The sequence below is a fragment of the Juglans regia genome, chromosome 2 (assembly GCF_001411555.2).
Source record: "Juglans regia cultivar Chandler chromosome 2, Walnut 2.0, whole genome shotgun sequence".
In the NCBI taxonomy this organism is placed as follows: Eukaryota; Viridiplantae; Streptophyta; class Magnoliopsida; order Fagales; family Juglandaceae; genus Juglans; species Juglans regia.
This window is the reverse complement of record NC_049902.1, coordinates 4,662,431-4,679,495: the sequence shown is the minus strand read 5'-3', so window position 1 is coordinate 4,679,495 and position 17,065 is coordinate 4,662,431. Positions and strand designations below refer to the sequence as shown.

At 36.4% G+C, this 17,065-nt stretch overlaps 1 protein-coding gene across 1 annotated transcript; it reads right to left on the bottom strand.

Annotated features, from left to right (window-relative positions):
• Positions 1 to 7,640: 7,640 nt before the first annotated feature.
• Positions 7,641 to 14,426, bottom strand: LOC108999089 (LRR receptor-like serine/threonine-protein kinase FEI 2). Its single transcript, XM_018975887.2, has 13 exons — positions 14,062 to 14,426; positions 13,639 to 13,774; positions 13,354 to 13,425; positions 13,159 to 13,230; positions 12,966 to 13,037; positions 12,691 to 12,762; positions 12,502 to 12,573; positions 11,172 to 11,278; positions 10,838 to 11,011; positions 10,428 to 10,760; positions 9,717 to 9,971; positions 8,168 to 8,301; positions 7,641 to 8,069 (listed from the first exon to the last, which is right to left on the bottom strand). The coding sequence occupies exons 1-13, from the start codon at positions 14,147 to 14,149 to the stop codon at positions 7,845 to 7,847; spliced, it is 1,812 nt and encodes a 603-aa protein (XP_018831432.1). The 5' UTR covers positions 14,150 to 14,426; the 3' UTR covers positions 7,641 to 7,844.
• Between the last annotated feature and the right edge of the window lie 2,639 nt (positions 14,427 to 17,065).

Here is a 17,065-nt window from a genome sequence, read left to right as displayed (position 1 = left end):
TTGGTGAGAAGGAGAGACGAAAATTTCTGAGTCAGCCTATACCCAATCCCAAATGGTAGTATGCCCTCAATAATACATTCAGTTCTACTCAGGGACAAGAGCATGTTCAGATCATTACCACTCTCAAGTTGGGTAAATAGGTTGACAATCAAGTTAAAGTACTAGGAGTTGAGGAGTTGGACTCTACATAGAAAAAGAACGCAACCCAACATCCATCAAAGTTCATAATTCTTGTCCTTTTGTGCCTGTTAATAAATTTGTTCCTAAAGTCCCATTTCCTCAGAGGTTGACAAATCTTGAAAAAAATGCAAAGTTAGATGATATTTTGGAAGCGTTTAAACAAGTACAAATTAACATATCATTCATTGATGCAATTCAGTATGTACTTGCTTATTCGAAATTTTTAAAGGATCTTGTTACAGTAAAAAGGAGAACTAATGTTCCAAAAAATGCATTCTTGACCAAGAAAGCTAGTTCTATCATTTAGAATAATACCCGGTCAAATACACGGATCCTGGATCCCCTACATTTTCAAGAAAGATTGGAAATCATCACATGGAGAAAGCTTTGGTAGATTTGGGGACGAGTGTAAACCTACTACCATATTCTGTATATTAGCAGTTAGGTTTAGGGAACATAAAACCCACTCAAATGACACTTAGGTTAACTAATAAATCTATTAAAATCGTAAGAGGTATATAGTCAAGAATGTCTTGATCAAACTAGACTCATTCTATTTTTCAATATATTTTGTGGTATTAGGCGTTGAGCCCACCCAAACTCAACTCAACGGCTCTGTTTCACTTTTAGTTAAGGTTCCCTCCCCTCCCCCCTCCCCGCGTCTATTTCCCTCATTTCTCTCACTCTCCTCTCTCACTCTCTCTGAGTCTCTCATGCGATCTGTCACACTCACTCTCTCTGAGTCAGTCTCGCATTCGCAGTGCCAGCCTCTCTCTCTCATTCAAATCTCCATCTCGCACGAGTCCACGACTGCACGAGCAGCACCACCACCGCCACTTCTCCGTCTCCGTCTCTCACGGGATTTCGCTGCCACTCAAAGGTAAGAAATCCGAAACCCATTCTTTTTTTCTTTTTTTTTGGATTGGAGATTGGAGGAAGGTTGGGTTGAATCGGAGATGGAGGATGGGAAAATTGTAAATTTGTGTGATGTGGAGAATTTTGTGCATGTGTTTAATTCGTGTGTTTGTTTGTACTTGTTTGTTTGTTTTTGTTTCTAGATTGGAACCCTAAATCAATTTAGTGTTCCAATCCGAGACCCAATCTTGAAATTGAGGGGCTTCAATTTTAGGGTTTCGGATTGAACCCCTAAAATTGAGGGGGTTTCAATCCGAAACCCCAATTTTGGGGTTTCAATTTGTGAGGTTTTCTCCTTCTAGATTGGAGAAATTCAAGATTGTTGTGAAGAGTGTGGGCATAACATCAAAGAGGGGTCTTTGTACTGATGCTCCTACCAGATGGAACTCAACCTTCTTGATGTTGCAGGCGGCTCAAGAATATAAAAAAGCCTTTCAATTATTGGGTGATGAAGACATTCAATATGTCAAATACTTTGATGAGCACGGGGGTTTAGGATTGCCTAATGATGATGATTGGGAGGTAGTTGCTACATTTGTTGATTTTCTCGGGCTGTTTTATGATGTCATGTTGAAGTTATCTGCTTCTTTGCTCCCTACATGCTATGAATTTTGTCAACAAATATGTAAGGTGAAAGAAGAATTAGACAACATGTGTAGGGGTTCCAATCTAAGGATAAGGGGGATGACATTGACCATGAGGGTCAAATTTGACAAGTATTAGAGAGATTTGAGTAGACTCAATATTTTGTTATATGTGACTACTATTCTTGATCCCCGTCTAAAAATTTCAGGCATGTTATATGGTTTGGGACTTACGTATGATCAGGCATGGACTGATCTTATTGGTGAGATGGCCCGCGATACCCTTAATAGATTTTATGATGAGTTTAATGCAATTAAGGGTGGTACTGCATCTACTACACCTACACATATCCCAACACCTCCTCCAGACACCGGGGCAACAAAGAAGCGTAGATTGGCATGGACGAAGACCCTAGCGCATAATCCCACACTAGTCCATCAATCTACGGAGGTGGTTTCAGAGTTAGACAATTATTTGTCAACAGATATTATTCAAGAAGATGATGATTTTGACATTTTAGGATGGTGGAATGTAGCATCAAAGAAATATCTCATCCTTTCTGAGATTGCCCGTTGTATATTGGTCATCCCTATTAGCACCGTTGCCTCGGAGTCTGCCTTTAGTACCGGATGGTGCATATTAGATCCTTTCCGTAGTTCATTGTCTCCTACAACTGTGGAGGCATTGATATGCACACAGAGTTGGACGATGGGAAATGATAATTATGTTCCGGATGTGTTAGATTTTAAAGAGACCGACGAAGAGAGTGGTGATCAGTCTGGATCTGGACCATCTGGTAATTATTGTTTTTATTTTATTATTTTGATTAATTTATATTCATTTCAATTTCATCAGTATTAATTTTAGTATTGATTGTTGTAGTAACATATGAGATGACTCAGACGATGTCTACCTCCACTGCTATATAAACATGTACTCAAGCCTCAAAAGAGTCAAAGACTACCCATCCGGCCGCCCCAAATGTCACAGTCAAAGACCCAAACCGCTCGCATATTTTTTTAGATTATTAATTTCTTAGATTTTTTAATTTTGAATCAGTCTATCAGATGAATGTATTATGTATTTTATTTGTAATTTTGTAATGTTGATACAATGTCTCTTGGACACTTTTTTATTTGTAATTTTGTAATTGTTTAGACTTTCCATTTTATTTTTGTAATAGCTTAGTTATTATTATTATTTATTAGTTTATTAGGTAGTAGACTTGTAGTCTATACTCTATAGTAGTACTTCATTAGTCTTAATTATATAAAATTGTGTATGTATATATTATTTTCATTCATGAAACTTTTTTTTTAACTCTTTTTTTTTAAAAAAAAAACACAAAATTCTATTTTTATGGGCCTAAAATGGCCCAGAAGCTGTTTCTGGGCCATTTTAGGCCCATTACAACGGTTTCTGGGCCTTTGGCCCAGTAGGGGTGCGGGGTGCGGTCGGAGGACCCCCTCCACCCGCACCCCGTCATCCGGGACGGGGTCCCCCGCCCCCGCACTCCGGGGGCGGGTGGCAGATTAGTCGTATGGCCCCCCGCCCATGTTAGGGCAGGGGGCGGGGTGGGGCCTATCCCGCCCAGTAAGGGGCGGGTAGCACCCAGTGACCACCCCCATGGCTCATAGGAAACAGCAACCCAACAGCCTTAGCACCATGTCGCACCGTTAAACCACCGTAGCCAAGCCACTGCATCTCCTCATGCCACCACCTCATCCAACGAAAAAACCACCTAGCCGCATGCCACCAAGCACGTTCATGCAGCCACATTGTACTTCAACCACGCCAGAAGCCACCTCAAAACAGATCTCCTCCTCCCACAGTTATTGTGAACCAATCAACCTCCACGCATGCCAGCAAACCCACCATACCTCCTCCACAGGCGAGCAACCGATGACAAGCCGCAACAAACTACTACCATTTGAAACACTGAAAATAACATAGACGAATCTCTGTAGCCATGGGAAGCACCATCACAACCTACTTCAGTGCAACACCCACAGTCGGCAAAGGACGAACACCACCACAAGTAGCACCAACGTAATTCTAGCTTGGAAAACAACCATCTCTAACCACGTTGAACCGTCGTTACAGCGAACAAAAGAGCACCGTCACACGTCTCCTTTCAAGATCCACCGTCGCCCAACCATCAAAAACTGCCAACGGTAGTGCTCTATTCTGCTACACTCGAAACAAATTATTTTTACATGTAAACCAGACGCAGCTGCATCTCGGGAAGCCACCGCACGTCGCCAGCTCCCTTCACGTCGCCTCTACCTGCACAGAAAGTGTCGCCAGCTCCCTTCACGCCACCCTAGATTCGCCATATTTTCTATTGGTAAACTCGCGTCGAGACCTCCTTATTCCTCTGCTCCTTTGCTTCTCGGACTAACTGCTCTGATCTCTCTCTTACGTTATTCCCTCTCTCTCTCTCTCTCTCTCTCTCTCTCTCTCTCTCTCAGTGCTCTTCCATCGTGCTCCACCGTCAACCTCAAATCAGCCACCATTTTACCACTCGCTTCCTCTCCCTCAGTGAGTGTAACACGGTGGTTCCCACTCTCACGCATGTCCCTTTTGTGTTCCAAAGAATCCTGCTCCTTTAGATTGGAGATGGGCCTTGGGCCTCAAGCTGTTTAGGTAAAGTGTATTACCAAAGTGCCTTCTTAATATTCTTAAGTGGGCTTATTTTATGTTAGGCTATTTTGTTTTAGATTGGGTTGGGCTTGAGGTAAATTGGACTTTTATTTGAGTTTATTTTTAATGAGAAATATCGATTTATGAAAGGTATGCCATGTTAGAAAATTGACAAAATGTCGGGAAAATTAAAATATTTTGGGGAGAGTCGATATTTTAGGGTTCCAAGGATATTTAGACACTAAGGAAGTATAGATTTTATATCTAGGTTTTGATTATAAAATATTTGTTCAATTGAAAATTTTACGCAAGTTAGGTGACTATTTTATAGGTGATGATTGATATTTCCTTGGCACTGTTGTGAGGAAATTTAGAGAAGTTAAAAAATCCAGATAAGCAGGGTTCATATGTTAGACTTTGCATAAAACGAATGGACTGAGTTTGCTTTTATGAAAAATAAAAGAAAACTTGGAAAACAACTTCAATCATTTATCTATATTATTCATGAAATTCGCATAAAAGAAAAAAATATTTTCTATCATAACTAGTGTAGACGAGCTATTTTTGACATTTTGTTTCTGAACTATGAAGAAATGAGCAAATATGAAATCTAAATTTTTTTGCATAATTAAGTAAAAATGCTCTAAATCTATTTTTGATTATGTGAAAATGATATTAATTTTTTCAGTACTCTTATTTTGATATGATTGGGCACCTGAAAACTTTTGGCATGACTTTGTGATTCTGTATCTGATTATATTTTTGGATCTAAACTGATAATTTTAATTCTATGATTGTGATGGTACCCACATTTCTGCTTTGCTCTAATATATAGCTCTGCCACGGGATACAACAGTGGCCTCAGACCTAGCCACGAATGACAATAATGGCCTCCAGCCCAACCACGAGTAGTAGTAGTAGCCTCCGGTCTAGCCACGGGTTATAGTAGTGGCATCTGTTTGAGTGCACAATGTTTTGGTGCAGTGATTCATATTCTGTTTGGCTATCCGTAAATTACACAACTCTACCATGGAGATTAAACATGACCTATGTTCTGATATGATACTCTGATATGATGATGATGCTCAGTTATGATATGCTAAAAGATTTTTTAATATTTCAAGCTATCGTTGTGGTATCTTTGATGATATGTTTTGGTTTGACATTTTGAAAGTAAATTTTCTTTTTCTACATTGTGAACTTTATAAATGCTCATGTTTACATACTTGTATAAATTCTCTACTTATTGAGTTGTTGATAATACACCACTTATCTCCTCAATATTTTTCAGATAATTTGAATGTTTTAGTTGAGAATCAAGATTAGGAAGCATGGACATGATTAGTTAAGTACAATGGATTAAGCACAAAAGGATGTCATGATTATTGGACAATTTTATTTGGTAAGTTTATTGCATTGAGATGACATGGTATGTTGAGAGGTTGATATTTATATTAAGAATTTCTATTGTTCCTAATTAATTATTTAGAGTAGTTGATTTAAAACAGTGAGAGATCTATGTATAATTGAGAAATTGGAGTCTATATCTGACCCATCTGGATACGAAGCGTTACAATTTGGTAGAACGTCAATATTGTATTTGTACTCACTGTCGGCAAGTTGTGTTCGATCTTGGAAGTTACGACATAACTATAAGTAAATCATGTTTATGGAGATTAAGCATTGCTCTAAGTCATTTGGACTCGAGGGAGATTAGGGATGCTTAATTTAATGTGACCAAATGAGTCAGGGCATAACGAGACACTATTAGTGATATTGTTATGCTGGTCTTCTCTAAGAGAGATTTGATATAACGTTCCCCATTTTTTTTTTTTTACAGATGTGCTTGGTGGTAACATATCTTATTTGCCAATATGAACAAGATTGAAAATATTTTGAGAGATGCAAACTTTGAGACTTGTCTACTATATGTGAGTGGGAGATGTAGTAAAATGACACTCATAGTGGACACCCATTCCCTTCCCTTGGCTAAAGGTTATGAAGTGGCATAATAGCTACTTCATAGGCTCTTATGGCTAGCCTTGGGCCAGCCGGGGATTACAACCCTCCCCTTTGAGTGGGGACTCACTCCTATTGGAGCAAGAAATCTCTCACTAGAAATGTCTCTCTAGTCCCAGCATTTATACTATGGAACTTGTGAATATTGCTCTAGTATTACCACGTAGCACACTATTAACGATGAAAATTTTGGATAAACACCATTTGAGATTTGCTGCTCGGCTATACACTCATCTAGTATGCCTAACACATCTGATCTCTCTTTTCACAAGATCCTGCTTTTTGATTCAACCATAGTTAATGATTTTCATAATACCACCACGCTTCAACAACCATTTCACTTAAGTGGAGAGAAAAGAAAAGTTATGATGGAGTAATTCAAAACAACCGAAAGTAGTTAGATAAAAAGCATTTCTTATATTTTACCGGTACCTTAGCTATCCGTAGTACGTCCTATTCTCAAAGACATCACCAACTATAACTAGACACAACTCGCCTCTTTAACTCAAGTTTCTTATTAAGTTCAAACCATCAGTCGAAGCTTCCACACGCCAAACTCCATGTTTCTTGTTCTTGCATCCAGGAATCAAAAGGCTACTTTGAAGGCTTGTCTTTGTCTTGGCAAGTGTCTTGACTCTTAAAACTAGTTTTTTGTTATTTGTTTCGCACCATAAGTTGCAAAAATGTTCCTAGTATTAAACAAATATCTAATATAGTCTCTGGCCCCACTAAATAAATTCCTAGTATTCATATCAAGAATGGTTTTCTGGTTAAAAGTTTAGAACTATGTAATCCTAGCATCCCTGAACATGATGTCCGGTTGCCTGTAATTTTGGGCCGTCTATTTTGCCATTGGCTAACCCGTCGGACACTTTGCAAGTTTGCCGTCAAGTTTTTAATGGAAATAGCAAATGATGTCATCTACAACGCTTTGTTAGATCAAATGAATTGTTTGAAAGAGAAGACAAAAACAGCCAGAAAACAGAATGATTGTTCGACAATGACAAGACGTTTAACCCGACAGGAAGAAAGGAGTTTAAAGTGATTGTTTCTTTCAAAGGTGATTTGGATTTCAATATTAAAATTTAAAACTTTAAAAATTTTGACAATTTGGTTACTCTAAATGGATTTCTAATCTAGCTCTATTTATTGGAAATGGATTTGCTCAAAAGATCTGAATATTGTAAAGCTTTTTTACCTTCTCTTCCCATACTAACTAGAGATTGTACGTTGCTTAGAACATTTTCCCCTTGCAGTACGGAATGATGCCACAGAGAAAGCTCGTTCAAAAAATCTTTGGACAACAGCTTCCAAATATGATTTTATACGCTGGGTCAGAACAAGAATTATGGGCATAATAACATCCACCATTTGCAAGAAAATGATATACAGAACCCCTAGAGATGGGGGGCAAATCACTCACAAAACATGGTCAGGTAGGTAACATCCTTTTCTAGCAGAAGTATCTTTCTGCATTGGCACTCGGGGACTGCTACATACGTTTAAGAGTAATCTGATTGAGATTCATAGAAATCACTGGGACAAGGAGACATGACCTCTTGCTCTAGTAACTGCAATACGTGGTTCATCGATGGCCGATCATCTGGATTTGCATCTGTGCATGTGGCAGCTAATTCCAGAATTGCTTCCACAGATTCCATCTCAGCATCTGTGCACCTTTTATCTAATACCTCGTCCAATCGGTTTTGTTTCAACAGCATATTTATCTACACATGATCAGATTAAGAATCATTCTATGTATAGCATTCTACCTAAGAGGGAAAATAAGAGCATATCAAGGAAAGGAAATTTACGGAGAGCTTACCCAACCAACAACATTTAAGCCTCTCTTCACAAAAGTTGAATCAGTTGGTCTCTTTCCAGTTACAAGCTCAAGCAAGAGGACTCCAAAGCTATATACATCTGACTTCTCGGTAGCTCTCCCACTTTGCAGGTACTCTAAAAAATACAATGGATTAGTTGGTCTTAGGCTTCATTTGGATCATCAACCCATCTCAACTCATCTCAACTCATCATTACAATTTTTTCAAATTCTAACACAAAATATAATAAATAATTCAAAATTTTCAAATTTCAACACAATAATAATATTAAAAAATAATATTTTAACAATATTTTATCATCTCAACTCAACTCAACTCAATTCACTTTAACATCCAAATGCAGCCTTAACCATTGGTATCAGTAAGATGGGGCAAACAAATAAAATGGCACATGAGGAACAAGGAGTACGACCGATAATTACTGGATATGATTTTTCAGATGTACACGACCCATACAGTGGGAAAGAAAATGAACAGAAACGATTCGAATACTCTAACATTCTTTAACCGTTTAACTAATATTAAACAAATATGGAGCTAAGTTCCCAGAGAACCACAATCCCAGCAACAATCACACCCTTCATTTGAAGTCAAGCATAAGCGATCATCTATTTGCCCAGAAAGCAAGTAGATTCAAGGTAGAGGAAAGTGAGTGGTTCTAGCCAGCAGTTAAGCAGAAATGTGTCAGAAAACAATCTCATTGTCAGTGCTTTGGCATACCAAAGCCGTTATTTGATTGCTCAAAAGATTATTTGCTGTAATCCACTAGATGGAGAATTGCAATGTGACAGAATAGCAAAGTTATTAAGGGAAAAATATTATTAGTTACATGTACAATCATTGCACAATGTAGCACCCTGATTTCTAAAATTTAGTTGAACACCATGATCTTCTCTATCCTTACTCTCTTTGGATTCTATATTGCTTCAAAAATTTTATTTAAGAAAAACGGACACAAAGCACTTTATATAGTCTACAAAAATAACTCGAGCATGAAGATTCATAACCAATAGTGTCTTTAATTTCCGCTAAAATTCAATACAAATAAATCCATTGATTACAAAACTAAAAAGTCATGAGTTGAAAAACCAAAAAACATGTGTCACGAAAACTAAAAAACCAACAAATTTAAATGAAAACTTGGCTTATAAAAAAGGTTTAGAAAAGCAAGATCGTAATACATTTAGCTCATCCGCTCATTTAGTTAATATTATTGAATGTGACGATCGTGACATTTGATAGTCATAATCCAAGCGACTTTAATCTTAAAAAAACACCAAAAAGAGCGCTTAAAGTTCACTTTTGTAATGCGCTTTGCTTTCGGTAGGCTAAGCGCTTTGGCCTCAGTGCTAACGTGCACTTAACCAACATTGTACATGATATATAATCACACAACCTGTTATTCTATAATAGGGAAACAATATAAACAGCAAGATTCTATGGCTAAATAAGAATTACTCATAAAAATGGATAAATGACTTAACTTTTTATTAAGCACAGAAATTGTAGAGGCTAAATCAAAATATACACCTGGTGCTAAGTAGCCAAAAGTTCCAGCAACAACGGTTGTGACATGCGCATCCTCGTCAACCAAAAGCTTGGCAAGGCCAAAGTCTGATACACGAGGCTCCAACTTTTCATCAAGGAGAATGTTGCTGGATTTTATGTCACGATGCACAATCTTTGGACAGCAGTCATGGTGCAAGTATGCCAGACCCCTGGCAGAACCAAGGGCTATTCTCAATCGGGCACCCCAGTTCAAGGTACGTTCTTCAGGCCCATGCTCTAAGAAGAAAAACACAAAAACGAAAAAGGCTAGAAATCAGATATCGCATTTCAAATTTTAGCACTTGTTAAATTTTATACACGGGGATACTAACTTGGATTCAAGTATTGGGAATACATAATTAATGACAATAAGCCAAAAAGAAAATAAAACCAAAACAAACAAATAATTCAGCCACCAAAGATGCATATATCTAGAAAGAAAAACTCAGAGATGACACATTTCAGAGTTAAGGATTTTGGAAAAAATTTCTTGCAGCCATGTAATTTTCTTCAGGACTTACGACAGTCACGTGAATTAAGGGGACAAAAATCTCAAGTGCTGAAGTCGGACCATCAAATTGAGAGATGACAAAAGCTAATTTTGTTCAGATATTTATTGTTTTTATTTCCCCACAATCCAGCACATTGCAGCATGTAAACAAAACCGACAAGATCCAGATTTGTGAAACATACCATGCAAGAAATCATCTAAGCTGCCCATAGCCATATAATCATAGATAAGAAGCTTTGAAGCTGGGAGTCTGCAGTAACCTCGCAGGTTTACTAAATTTATGTGCTTGATGCTACCCAATATCTCCAACTCTCTCTCAAATACTTGATCAGATCCTTCGCGACTTCGATCAATCCTTTTAACAGCAAATGTTCCGCAATCATTCATTACCATCCTGTATACAGTACCAAACCCGCCCGACCCCACCACATCCTCTTCATCAAGAGATTCTAGCTTTTCTATGATCTCACTTGATGGGTATGGCAGGTCACCATGGAAAGTAATAAGTTTTGTGCCTGTTCATACATCAGATATGCAATGAGAATTATAGTAGGGTAACAAAATACTTATATTTGATAAAGCATCCACTCACTTGCATCTTGCTGGACTTGCTTTTTGACCTCCATATATCTCTTAGCTGCTCTTTCCTTCTTTGATAGCATCCAAGCCCAGAGCAAAGCAAGCAGCACAACCAGCGCAAGGCACAATGTGGACATTGCGCCAATTAGCACTCCCTTTACATAATGAGAAGATCGCTTAGTAGGGACTGCAGAAACCCCACAATGAATAAAGTATAAGTACCTTGAGCACATATCCAAATGCAAAATGGTCAAAAGTGACTTTGCTAGAGCTAGAAACCAGATCAAGTCAGACAATTCATCGGCCAACAAAAATCCCAGAAAATATGCTTAAACCAAGAAACTTACCTGCTGCTTCATCACTTGCAGCATGTGGTAGCACTACAGGGAATCCCATTGAAGTCCTACATGGCCTGTTTACTTGCCGGCCACAAAGGTCAAGATTGCCAATAAACCTATGCATAAGCAGCACAGTTTTTAGTAAATGGAATGGGATGGAACATGAAACAAAATATGAGTGACTAAGATAGGCAGGAAAAAGGTGTTTGTAATTACGTCATTACCACATAGAGGTATACAACTAAACATTTTCTAGATGATGACGCTTATTTCAAAACCTGAGTACTTCTGTTTTTATCATTCCACAACACTTTTTTTTATATAAGTAAGAAAATCATTCCATAAGACTTAAGAACGTAAGACTTGGTTGAGCATGAAATACCCCTCTGGATTGGGTAAAAGAAGGTAATGAAGAGGATTCCCCATTGCTTGGAAGGGAGAAAGTATTGCTCTTTATAGTAATTCCAGATGTTTCTAATTGTAATGGTGACTAGTACTTTAGGAGTACAAGCTAAGATGTAGCTTGAGCTTTCCTTGAGTCATTACATAACCTCTCTTGCTACTCTCCTTTTTAATAAAAAAGGAGAGAACAGCAATATGCAGAATATAGAAGTTAGTTAAGGAATAAATAAAGTGATACATAAGAATCACCTTTTCAAAATCAGTCTCCAGCCCTTCCAAGTAGCTACTGATACAGCAAGATCTCTCTATTTTCTATTGCTTCAGTTCATTTGTTTCTCTTTTCCAGAATTTTAGTGGAAGTCCAGATAGTAATTTTACTTGAAGTTTTCCATTACAAACCAGCACAGAACATTCATCTTATCTCAAATGAATTAAAGCCACAGAATAGGATTTACACCATAGGCTTATTTATCAGTAATATATTATGAGTTACACCATACATACCAATCAACTACTCTAACTGACTAGCTTACTGCTTTCCTCCACACCTCAAATCCAAAGGCCAAATGTTAATTCCCATTCCTTGCCACATGAACCAAAATGGGAGTCAAGAACAACTGGGAATCAAGTAAAGACATCCTCATGCTACTTCTGAATTTGATAGGTCCCTGTATCAATTCTACATGATAATTTCCATTATAAGCCACTACACAACTACTTTTATCTCAAATGATTCAAAGCTGCATATTATGGAGTTCCGCCATACAAACCAAACCTACATACCAATGCACTACTCTGACTGGCTAGTGTATTACTTTCCTCACCTCAAATACAAAAGCCAATGGTAATTCCAAATGTTCCTTTTACCAGGGCGCAATATACTCAAATGAGCATAGGCAAAAAAAAAAAATGGCAAAGCCATGAAAAGAGTACTCACGAGGTGTTCCCAAATGTGCTTAGAGCTCCAAAATCTGGGATCTCACCAGAAAAAAAGTTTGTGGACAAGTTCCTAACACAAATTACACCAATATAAACTATCAGGAATCAGGATATTGTCTATTCCCATATATTATACAAGAATATGAAACTAAATAAGCCACATATCTATATATCTGGTGGAACTTACAGAGAGCGTAACCGTGTTAGACGGCCAATAGAGGAAGGTATAGCACCCTTTAACGAATTGCTTGATACATCCCTATATTCAATGTTCTGGTGTTACAAGCTTATCATGATGCATAATTATATTTATAAATAACCACTTATCAAAAGAAAATTATATTTATAAATAACCACATTGGTAATTAAGTGAAGAGCAAGAACTAACTGATAGGTATTTAAGTGTCTATTAGGAAGGAGAAATTAAATAACATCAAATACCATGTAGGTCAAAGATCTTACAATATGGTGAGAGAAGAAAGGTTGCCAATGTCAGGCGGTATGCCTCCTTGGAGATAATTTGCTCGCAAGTACCTAAAGGAACGTGGACGCGGGGGGCAGGGGGAGGTCAATGCAAATAATCAACCACCAAATAATCGAATACCAGAAATTAAACAAAACTTTAAACAACTAATTAGCGAACCGTTTCACTTACAAGGCTCGGAGCTCAGTACAATTTGTAATTTCATTAGGAATAATTCCATGTAAGCTGTTCTGGTGAAGTGCCCTGGTTCACAAACAAAAAATGAAAACAACAGAACATTAAGAAAATTTTAAAAAGTAAAAGTTGTTTCAACTCATCCCTCTGATATTGGTTTTTTATGTGAAAATTAGAGGGAGAAAGACTTACAGTCTATGTAGTCTACTCAGTTTACCGATGCTGGGAGATATAGTCCCTCCTAGTTGCATGTAAGGTAGATTTCTGAAGAAACAAAAAAATACAATTTTGAAGAAGATTTACACTTCCAAAGTCAATACCATAGATGGTAAAGGAAGGTAAAGTGAAACAATATATGCATACTGAAGGATAGGGTCTAACATAAATGAAACGGACCCGTAGGCGATAATACCATAGAAGGTAAAGTGAGGTAAAGTGGAACAATATATGCATATTGAAGGATAGGGTGTAACATACATAAAGCGGACTCGTTGGTCATGGGGATGGCAAGTGACACCAGTCCATTCGCATGGGGACTCATCGGAAGCTTTCCAATTACTGAGGACGTTTCTAGTGTCATTCAAAGTGCTTTTGATTTCCAATAATGTCAGACCTGGAATGTAAAAATCACTTAAAAGTATTACTTCCAAGCTTCATTTTGTTGCACAAAAATTTCAAGCTTTAAACCAAACATCTTTAGAATTCCCCTAAAGATAAAGCAAGCTATTTAACTAGGTTAGAGTTGCCTATTCCACCCTCACAAAACTGAGGGGACAAAAAAAAAAAAAAAAAAACAGAAACTCAAGGGAAAGTTTTCTTTCGTTACAATGGGCTCCCCGGCAATTTATCATGAACCAAAAAACTCAAGGAAAAAGAACATGAAATGCAACGTGGCTTTACCATCTTGATTGAGAGCAAGAGAGCTAGGGCTCAAAAGGGTAATCGCATAAATCAGAGAGAGGACCCAAACAAAAACACCCATTTCCATCCCTTCTTCCAAAATGGTCTTTCTGGGTAGACTTCTCTTGGTATACTATTCCCCTGCAAAAACAGAGGGGAGAGAGGGAGAGAGAGAGAGAGGGGAGTGAAGCTGAACTGCTATGATAACAGTAGTGGTGGAGTAGAAAGGGGGAGTGTCGTGATGGTGGGGGAAGACTTCCATGAATTATGATTAAACTAATAATTATTCGCAGCACGAAGAGAGAGAGAGAAGGAGGGAGTTCACTTTTCCCAAATTTTTGAGCAGAGTGAAAGACAGTCTTTTCAAAAATGTTATCGAAAGTCGTGCAGAAATAAGTAGCCGTTGTCCAATGGAAAACTTAAAAAAAAAATAAAACACCAAAAAAGAGATCTTCAGCTCTATTCTCTCGCGTCGGTAAAATAGAAAACTCGCCCCTTTACGAACAACACGTGTTCGAAAACATCTACCTGACCCAATTAGGGCAAGCTATATGGCCACGTCAGACTTCAAGTGTTGGAAATATTTATGCGGAGAATAAAGGCCTTCCAAGCTCTGTCCGCACACCGTACGTGCCTGCATAGTCAGTTACCGAGAGAGACATGATATATGTCACCAAAGTTTTGAGTTCGCTCCAAAAATTCAAATTATTATATTTGTTTTTTCGACCAGTTTCAAATTAATATTTACTATTATTTTATGAGATTTATTCGTTTGAATTATTAATCTATTTTAATTCATCTCAACTCATCATTATAATTTTTTTAAATTTTAACACAAAATATAATAAATAATTTAACTTTTTCAAATTTTAAAATAATAATAATATTAAAAAATAATATTCTAACAATATTTTATCAACTCAACTCAATTCACTTCAACATCCAAACTCAACCTTACTATACATAATCATTTATTGACTCTCATATTTTATATTTATAAATTTTTTAAGATATTTTTCATAAAATCTAGAAATTTTTTATTAAAATATAAGGTAATAAATAATAATTGATGATAAATTTTTTTTTATTTTATTTTCAAATTAGAGAAAAAAAAATAATAAATTTTAAATTTTAAAATTGCTATGTAATTACCCACCAATTTGATAATAAAGTTTTTTATAATATTTATAGCTACCTTTATTTTTTTAATTAATAAGTAGTGCTACACAAACACAAATTTTCTCTTTTAATTTAAATTTCAAATTTGGGATTTTAAATTTTTCACTATTTTCAGTAATTGGCTCGATAGCATAGCAAATATAACTATATAAGTAAAATTATAAATATAGATAACATTTTCTTTAAACATAATCTCAAAATCTATCATTAATTAATTGTGTAAATTATTATATATTACGTTATATTTTCATTCGTGGTTTAAAAGCAAGATGGAATATAATATCTAGTATTATTTTGATAGTTAAAAGTTAAAAAATACCAAATTTAAGAAATTAAAATAAAAATTGGTGATAACAAAAAAATTTTATTTTTTAAAACAAAAAATATTGAAAAAGGTGACCATACAACCACTCCTTGACAGAACGAGTGGCCGCTACCAACCATCTATATTCAAAAGCTAACCCATTAGGTGCATATTAATACTAAATTAATAACAAGATACTAATTATGTCGAAAGATGTTTTTATATAAAAGTGTTGCAAAATAATAGCAGCAGAAAATATCTCCACATTTCATGTCATCCATATATCTAGCATGCCTAACAAGCTTGTAAGCCACAACGCTATTTTTTTTTTTAAGAAAATTGTCATCTTTCATTTATCAGAAAAACTTATATATATGACCGAATATATTTTAGAATGTCCTCATAGGAAACATGACATCATAAATTAAAATAATACATTTAGAACCCCACCAATACACTATTTACTTTTATAACTAGTCTGATCTTCACTATTACTGATACTTTTTACATACAAACGTTCAAAAGACAACACTCTTTATTTAAACAGAGACTCAATCTCATCCTTCAATTAAAGAGATGACTCAACCTCTATAGATAAATATCCAAGAGACGAACTCTTTTTTTTATTTTAATTAACAATAAGGAAATAAAAAAGCAAAGCATAAGATAGATGCGAAAAATGATGAATTACAGTTTGGACCAATTCTGATAGACTTTGAAATCTGTGACAGCTTGTGAAGGCAACACACTTGTCTTTTTTCAGCCACAAATGTCAGATATGAAAGCTCTGGTAGTAGCGAGTTTGGTGATCTAGCGCGTGTGTCAAGAAAAGCTGCTGGAATAGGTGGCACGTGAGGATCATGTGCAGATGTGGACGCTGTGTGAGAACTACAAGAGGTGATTTTCGTAGAACCACCACTTTCTTCCGAACGATTTTTGACCTATGAATTTATTTGTATTTCTCGAAAATCGTCGAAAAGCTATAAATTTATCTTTTTCAATCTTGAAGAAAGCAAAATAAAATTAAATAAAAGAAATATTGATAGACAAATTATGTGAATGGAGGAAGGAGAAAAGGAGAGGGAGGAGGAGGAAGCTGATGCCTCCTTCCCCTACGACGAAAATCAAATCATCTGAAACCCTTGATGTTTTATGAGAGAGAGAAAGAGGGGGGGGGGGGCGCCTAAGCCACAACATTATCTAAGAGAGAGATCGTTCTCTCTGTTAAAATGTTTATGGTATCTTTAGTTATCTAAAATTTTGAAAATATTTTAGAATTTTAAAAATAAAAATGTCTTTTAGATGTATTATTTATTGTGTTTTTTAAAAATAGAGAGAAAATTAAACAAAAAATCTTTTGTGAAAATAATTTTTATAATGGGATTTGAAAACCTCCCAACCAAATACCTCTGCATTTTTTGTTGTCGTATGGGCCAAACGTTCTGTTAGCAGTGTACAAGGGTGTCAATTTATGTTCACAAATTATAATATTCGTGGTGGAAAATTCTATACACCATACTA

What these genes read in the sequence shown, in the direction of transcription:
- LOC108999089 (XM_018975887.2), bottom strand. Translation starts at nt 14,149, where the DNA reads ATGGAAATGGGTGTTTTTGTTTGGGTCCTCTCTCTGATTTATGCGATT. An exon ending in GACCAACGAGTCCGCTTTAT is followed by an intron (nt 13,426 to 13,638) that starts GTATGTTACACC and finishes TTGTTTCTTCAG; the next exon opens with AAATCTACCTTACATGCAAC. An exon ending in TTTTGGCTACTTAGCACCAG is followed by an intron (nt 8,302 to 9,716) that starts GTGTATATTTTG and finishes TGTATTTTTTAG; the next exon opens with AGTACCTGCAAAGTGGGAGA.